Source organism: Harpia harpyja, chromosome 23 (genome assembly GCF_026419915.1).
Source record: "Harpia harpyja isolate bHarHar1 chromosome 23, bHarHar1 primary haplotype, whole genome shotgun sequence".
Classification (NCBI taxonomy): Eukaryota; Metazoa; Chordata; class Aves; order Accipitriformes; family Accipitridae; genus Harpia; species Harpia harpyja.
Window position 1 is genome coordinate 13,129,225 of NC_068962.1, and position 7,488 is coordinate 13,136,712.

The window sequence follows — 7,488 nt, forward strand, 5'->3', positions numbered from 1 at the left end:
AGCTTTTTTTCCTTGGAGGCTGGTATGTATCCTTCTGCTTTAAAGCCTTGATGTCTTTAAACTACCCTTCATCCCAAATACTGATTGCTCATTGATGTTTCATAATTTTCCTCAAAAACTGTCTTCTGTAGGGAGCTGTAACATACTAGAAAATGTCAAATTGTCTAGATTGTAATTTACAAGATAATATTTTCTTTCTTACAGGGACATTATGGCTCTACGAAATAGAGTCACGTCTAATTCACCACCTGTGGACTACCATTTCTTGCAGTTTAAGCACTATGTCTTCATTTTACTCGTGGTTCTGCTACAGCTTATCATTAATTTCTTGTTCAAATAGGAAATGTGAACAAGGGCCTTTCTGAACTGTTACTGGGGACCATATTTTAAGTTGGGACTTTAAATGATGCAATATTATCTAAAAGAGCCCTGTAGCAACAACTTACAGAACTTTGCCTCAGCGTCCATGGTTCAGAGTCATACTCCCATCTACCCAGTTGAAGTAAGAATTGTGTAAGTGCCAGTACGCTCTTGCTCCTGGTGTGTGCCTCTGTCTCGCAGACATACGACATCAGCCTTGTGTTTTATATTATGTCATATGCTGTACTGATGAATCTTCACCACAGAATAGATGAAGTTAAAAATTCAGAGGTCAGACCCTGTAGGTAGGATGTGATTCTAGTTATGGTAGAATGATAAACAAGCATACTTTGTTACATTTAAACTTACCGTTTTTGTAGCAAAGGAACTTTTGAAGTAGCCAACAGTTTTTGTAAATGGCATTGGGTGTTTGGAAGTAAACTTTAGTTTAAGGTCAAACAAATACATTATTATACAAAGATCATGAGTGTTAGGAACTGGCAGGTAAAAAGCTGAAGTCTTTGGGAATTCTGCAATGCAATGTCCTTGATTTGTTTCGGAAGTATGAGGGTTTTTTATCCTGAATTACTATAGTGGCTTGTAAGCCAGCTGTTTTATTTTTATAGTTTTAAAACTTCAGATTCTTCATAAAAACATTCCTGCATCTCCTGTATGGAGCACATTTTTTAACAGTACAGCACCTGGGAAGGTACTGTCTTAGTCCCCTCTCTCTCGTGAATTGCTTATGTCAAGGATTTATGGTATGTTTGCAAGTCTTGATAAATCTACAGCTTTGAATTTACATTTGTGTATGGCCACGTCACAGTAAGGAGGCAGACTGCTGATGCCAGGACTCTTTCTTATTTTTGAAACAAAATGTGAAGATGCAAACGAGCGCTTAGTATGTAGCTTGAGTTGAACCTCCCAAAAGGCAGACGATGTAGAACAGAATTTGGGCACGGTCATAAGTTCACTTGCAAATGAAAACCTGTGTGTTTACAAGGGGAAGGTCTTCAGAAATTGTAGGATGGCTAACACCACACATATCGAGACAAATGAGAGTGAAACCCTAAGTCTTCGTTAAATTCCTCCTTACTGCAGTATATACTACCTAACAGAACACACGGATGCACCTATTCATTATGCTGTAGCCATACGAATTAATGTGAAGCTTAAGTTTCAATTTAAAACCAGGGTGTCTAACATTTTTATTTGAAGAAATATATGCATGTATAAACTTGTAAAATTCCAGCAAAAAAATTTAGTGCCAGTGTTTATCTGGTGAATTCCTTATACCCGTCAAGCGCGCCAAGTCAAAAAGGAGCTGTAGTATTGTAAAGGTACTCTCTGTAACCCAGATGAGACAACAGGAGGGTGAGCGGCACAATGCAAAGGGCAGCCAAGTTTGTTTTCAGAGGATCCCCTCAGAAATCAAATCCATCACGGGCAGTGGAACAGTTCAAAGGTCACATTTGGTGCTTTGCCACAGCCCGGTTATCCCTCTGCCTTGGCCAGCCTCCCTGACTCTCCAGGTGATCTACCTTTCTGTTCTGTGTCAGTCTCACCGGTGTTTAGTGAAAATACTATTTACGTGGTTTTTATCAGTCTAGCTCGTATATTCCTGTGGCTGACACCTTCGCACAACTCCCCTTCTCTTTTACCTTTACCTTTCTTTGGGCCTCAGCTACGTAGAAGTTTATTGCTTAAGCAGTCAACTTCAGCTTATTTGTTACAGCTTCATATTAGCATAGTTTGGTCTTGAATTGTTTTTTGGAATGTGGCACCTTAACCAGAGGGATCTTGTATACGTGGGCAAGACCAAACTTGGGTGGACTTCTATTATATCTACAGCTGATGAGGTAAAATTTGTGAATGTAGAAAGTCCCTCTGTAAAAAAAAAAAAAAAAAAAAAAAAAAAACAACCACCAAAAAACAAAACAAAAAAACCCCAAAAACAAACCACAACAAAAAAAACCACCAAAATATAAGTTAAGTCCCTAAACAGAAACTGAAGTTGCTAGCCATGTATAAAATGGCATAAAGAAAGCAGAATATTATAGCATTAATTTAATGTTCTCAGCCTGGATTTTGGCCATTCATTATTGCGTTCAGATGTCAAAGCTTCACCTGTCTTAAGATCTACAAGCCTTTAATCATACTCTGTGCGTAAGAGTAATAAAAGAGGAAATGAGAATTTGGGCAATAACTTCAACCCCCTAAAATAATACTCTGCTAAATTTGTGGTGCTAAAACTTTTGACTGATAGTTACAAGCTTTTATCTCTCTTGTAAATAGAAATGTCCTTCTGCCCTTTCGTGTTGATTTTTTTTTTTAATCTCTTCTATTCTAGATCAGTTAATAACAGTCTGCGTGTATTTTTACACGGACTGCATGGTAGGAACTGTGGATTTGACCCAGCCAGCTGGCTGGCAGTGCAGTGTTGGATAATGTCAGACTAAACAGATACTCTGTATCTGAAATTCTTGCTCAGCTCAAGATAAGTAGACTTGAACAGAGCCAGACATAATGCCTGTGCTTATTTTCCTTTTCAGCGTATTTTTTAGAGTTTAATTCTGGTTTTAGTGATGATCCAGGAAGGTAAAGGATATATGATGAAACTTTTTGAAAAGTAAAATTGCAGACTTCCGCTTGCCTGTATGATTAGATAACTTAAATTCTGAAAAGCACATCGAAAACCTAGTAATTCCTATTTTGCTGGGTTTGGTATGATGTTCCCTCATGTGAATAGAACAAAGACATTTCTTGCCTATTTTTTACAGTACAGCTGGTCACAGGCATGTATGAAGCCTGTTCTTTAGTGCATCACCATTGTCCTATTTAACCATGATGTGTAGCTGATCTTGAATGTTACATACTTAAGACTGAGCTCTGCGCATAGTTATAAAAATTGATTGTACAGTTTGCAGATGTTTGAGGGCTGTGGCCTCCTACTAGAAGTTTAAAACAGCACTTGTTTTCACATTGGATTTACAAATCTTGTTTTAGGGTTTTTTTTTTCTTGTACAGGAAATATTTTTCAGAATTTGTTGCCATGTGGTTTTGTTGTTTTGGGTTTGTTTGGTTTTTTTCAAGTGCACTCTAAGCCTTTAATTTGCCATTTAGGTACAGATTGCCTAGTTAAGGTACAGGTGACCTAAGAAAAAGTAAATATGCCATGTGAAACGTAGCAAGTATCAGTGTCAGCAGTAGATGATGTTTCTTGCATTTCACATGTTGATTCCTCTTAAATAGTTGACATTACTTAATGAGGGTATAGCCCAGTTGTTCCCCCCCACTCCCCCTGCAATTAAATCTCATAAATTATTTAAAAGGTTGTCCCATGAAATGTAGTGATGGTGGTTTCTTCCCTTGTTCGTTTGTTGTTCGCTGCCCTCCTGTGCCTTTGGCAATTTTATTTTTTGCTGGACCGGTGTTTATGAAACCGACTTTGGATTCAGTGTTTGTTATAGTTTCTTAAAGGCTGTTACTTCACCACTGTTTGTGTAAATAACGTATAACAAGGATTCTGTACATCTGTAAGTTTTGATTATTGTTATTTCAAGCGGTATCCTCAAATCACAGAAAATCTCGCAGATATTCAAGTATTGTAAACAGTGCCTTCTTGATGGGATTCTTGCTGTTCCGAGACACGTAAAGAAGATTTGTCAAGCGTGTGCCATATGTAACATCCGACCTTTCGTGAGGGCTTTCGTGTTTGAAAACTAACTTTCCTGCTGAGTCAGGCTCTGGGGGAGGAGGGGAAAAAAAGAAAAAAAAAATCAACTATTAAAACACGTTAAACGACTCGCTCTTCTGGCTGGATTTCTGGGGGTCGATCCCAGGAGGCGGCAGCCCTTTCCCCCTACGGCCCCTCAGCCCCGGGCGGCCACACGCCCGCCCTCTGTGGAGCAAGGCCCTTCGGCTCCGACCGGGCGGCGGCAGCGGGCCGTGTCGTCCCCCCCCCGCCGCGATCGGGCCGAGCCGCGTCGCTGGGCTCCGTGTCCCGCTGTCCGTCCCCCCCCGGGTCTCCCTCCCGCCGCTCCCGGCTCCGCGCCCTCCCTGAGGCGGGCGCTCCCGCCCTCCCGCCGCGCATGCGCCGGCCTTCCCGCCCTCAGCTCCCCGCCGCGGTCGCCATGGCGTGTGGGCCGCAGCCGGGCCGGCTGGCGCAGGAGGCGGCGGCGCTGGCGGGCGCCGTGCGCGGAGCCCTGGGACCGCGGGGCGGGCGGGCGCTGCTGGTGCGGCCCACCGGGCAGGCGCTGCTGACGCGGGACGGGCGGTGCTTGCTGGAGGCGCTCAGCCTGGAGCCGCCGACGGCCAGGTACCGGCGGGGAGGCGGGGGTGTGGGGTGTGGGGGCGGGCGGGCCGCCGTTCCGCCTAACCGCCCCCGTCTGCCCGCAGGATGATGGCGGCCTGCGCCTGCAGCCACCGCGCCGCGACGGGGGACGGCGCCAAGACCTTCGTGCTGCTGCTGGCCGGTCTGCTGCACGGCCTGCGGGCGGCGGCCGGCGGCGGCCTGCGGCGGGCGCTGCGGGCCTTCGAGGCGCGGGTGCTGGAGCGGGCCGTGGCGCGGGGCCTGCGCGGCCATCTTCTGTCGGTGCTGGCCGGGCGGCAGGCGGAGGCGGGAGGCCTGGAGGCGCTGCTGGAGGCCTACCTGGGCGGACGGCTGGGGCCGGGCGAGCGGCGGCGGCTGGCGCGGCTCTGCTGCGAGTACTGCCGCCGCTGCGACCCGGGGGCCGCCGCCGTCCCCCGCCCGCGGGTGCTGCGCCTCCTCGGCCGCCGCTTCGCGGAGCTGCACGCCGCCGTGGCCGGTCTCCCCGTGGAGAGCTCCAGGGTCCTGCCCGGGCTCGTCCTCCGCAGGGACTTCGCGGCCTACTGCCCGGCGGGAGGGGAGCTGCGGGCCGTGCTGGTCACCGAGCCCCTCCGGCCCCCGCTCTCGGCCCCCGGCGGCGAGTTCGCGGTCGGCTCCGAGGGTCAGTACGAGGCCTCCCGGCGCTGGATGGCGAGGAGGACGGAAGACTTGATGAAGCGCTTGCGGAGTGGCAACGTTAAGCTGCTGCTGTCGAGCGTGAAGCAAGAGGAGGTCGTTATCTACTACGCGAAGTTACACGGCGTGTCTGTGGTGGAGTGCTTATCGTCGGAGGAAGTGGCCCTCGTCTGTGAAATCACGGGAGTCGCGCCTTACGCGCCTTTCGGCGATAACGCGCACGGAGAAATCGCCGACGCCGCAGCCGCGACCTTTTGCCGGCCCTTGCTGCTGGGCTCAAAGAGGTGCGCTCACATTGGCTTCACCGGCCTGCGCGCCTTTCGGCCCCACTGCCTCCTCCTCTGTGGGCCGGTCGACAGCGTTAACGAGCAGCACGCTGCTGCTTTACAGGGAGCGTTTACGATGCTGCAGCAGCTATTTAAAACGGTCGATCAGAGGGAGGAATGCAGAGGAGAAGGTGAAAGCCAGAATGAGGCCTCAGAGGTCTGCAGCTGGCATCCTTCAGCTGCTCGGCAGCAACTCGTAATAGAAAATATTTCTTGTAACGGTGATCGGGTTTCTGAACGTCAGCTGAAGGCACATAGGGACGAAACAGAGACGCAGATTGTAGACCCTGGTTTGCAGGGAAGTGAAAATGCAGCACGTGTGCAAACAGACTTGCAAATACCCTCAAATCCCGTCTCGCACGCCAAAGAATTCAGCGTTGCCACTGAAGGAATTGGCTCTTCAGGAGGCGTACAGAAACCGCACGCGAAAGGCGAGCGGCCGAGTGGCGTGCACGAGAGCTGTAAAAGCGATTCACTTGTGGACAGTCAAAAGAACTACAACACTGCTGTGTTTGCCGCACGCAACGCTAATGCAGTCACTGCATGTGAACACCTAGATGTTGGCAAAGACCTAGAGAAAACAAGTTGCAATATAGTTCCATGTAAGCATGAAAACAGTTGTGTAAGTATTGCACAGAATTACTCCAACTCCCTCATAGAAGCAGGATCAGTTTTGCCAGTAGGAGGTTACTTTGAAATCCTGCTACATTATTATATTCGGTACTATGCAAAACAGTTTCAGCAGTCAGAGGTAACTTTCGTATCTAATGTAGTTGCTGATGCTTTGCTAAGTATTCCCAGGTCCTTGTACAGGACAACAGAACAAAACAGCTTTACCAAATTCTATCTCAAAGCCGTAAATGCAATCAGAAAAAATCAGCCACTGCCTGTGAACGAAAAAGGCTTAGAATCGGTGTATTGCAAATACCAGTTAGTCATTTCAGTTCTTCATTGTGCTACAGAGCTTCTCTCCATAGATTTAATAATTGGTATTAAGCGGCCACTGAAAAAAATTGAGGATTATGACTCAGAAGATGACTTCTGAAATCGTTAATAAAGAATGTTTTTGATTATGTGTTTTCCTGTGTCTTCTTGTCAAATGGGCGTGTCTCAAAATTCAGTGCTAGAGACTAAAAGATGCCTTTTTAGGCTCAGAGACCTAATGTGCTGCTTTTCTTTTAGAAGGAAAGGAAGGCTAACCAGCGGAGATTTGTGGAAAACTCTGTTGTGCTGTCTGAACAGCACAAACGTGAAGTTTCAAACGTGAGAAAGCGTAGCTGATTTCCACTGCAGAAGATGCGCAGTGCCATCTCTATCCTCATGCAGAGGCTCCTGTGTACGTTCTAGCCGAGGGTGAACTTTACCTCGTTTGGCGGTTTTGAGTATTTATGCAAGCTAGAAGTGATTGGTTTTCCTGGCACGTTAAAAGTTGCCAGTATGGCGTGAGCCACGGAGCTTGCAAGTTATAAGTAAGGGGGTTTTTTTAGCTTTCATTATAGGCTGAATTAAATAAAAATATTTCTGTATATATTGTGGTTTTGAATATAGTGGGAAAAACATAGCTGTTGTTAGCCTGTTCAGCATTGGGGTAGGCAGTGGTAGGCCACTGCAGCATGTCCCAGTGAAGAATTTCTCATCGGATAGGAGATGCAGCATTTTTATCCTCCATGGAGTTCACTTCAGTCAAACTAGTAGAATTAAGAATAACTTCATATTGTGCATGGCTGGCATTTGCTCTGGCAAATTAGTTTATGTGACGTCACTTAGTACGACTTAATTTTAATTACCCTGGGTTGAGTTGTGCTGCTACTATAAAAG

General features: G+C 47.0%; 2 protein-coding genes across 11 annotated transcripts in view; both read left to right on the forward strand.

Annotated features, from left to right (window-relative positions):
* OSBPL8 (oxysterol binding protein like 8) overlaps nt 1–3,962 on the forward strand; it is a 95,976-nt gene extending 92,014 nt beyond the window's left edge. For all 10 annotated transcript variants that reach the window (XM_052774297.1, XM_052774301.1, XM_052774299.1 and 7 more), the window contains one exon: nt 205–3,962. In XM_052774297.1, coding sequence (XP_052630257.1) covers nt 205–340 — 136 coding nt within the window. In that variant the 3' untranslated portion in view covers nt 341–3,962. The remainder of the gene's footprint in view (nt 1–204) is intronic.
* Nucleotides 3,963–4,482: 520 nt separating this feature from the next.
* Nucleotides 4,483–6,864, forward strand: BBS10 (Bardet-Biedl syndrome 10). The gene is made up of 2 exons (XM_052774306.1): nt 4,483–4,678; nt 4,759–6,864. The coding sequence occupies exons 1-2, from the start codon at nt 4,494–4,496 to the stop codon at nt 6,713–6,715; spliced, it is 2,142 nt and encodes a 713-aa protein (XP_052630266.1). The 5' UTR covers nt 4,483–4,493; the 3' UTR covers nt 6,716–6,864.
* The last annotated feature ends 624 nt before the right edge of the window (nt 6,865–7,488 follow it).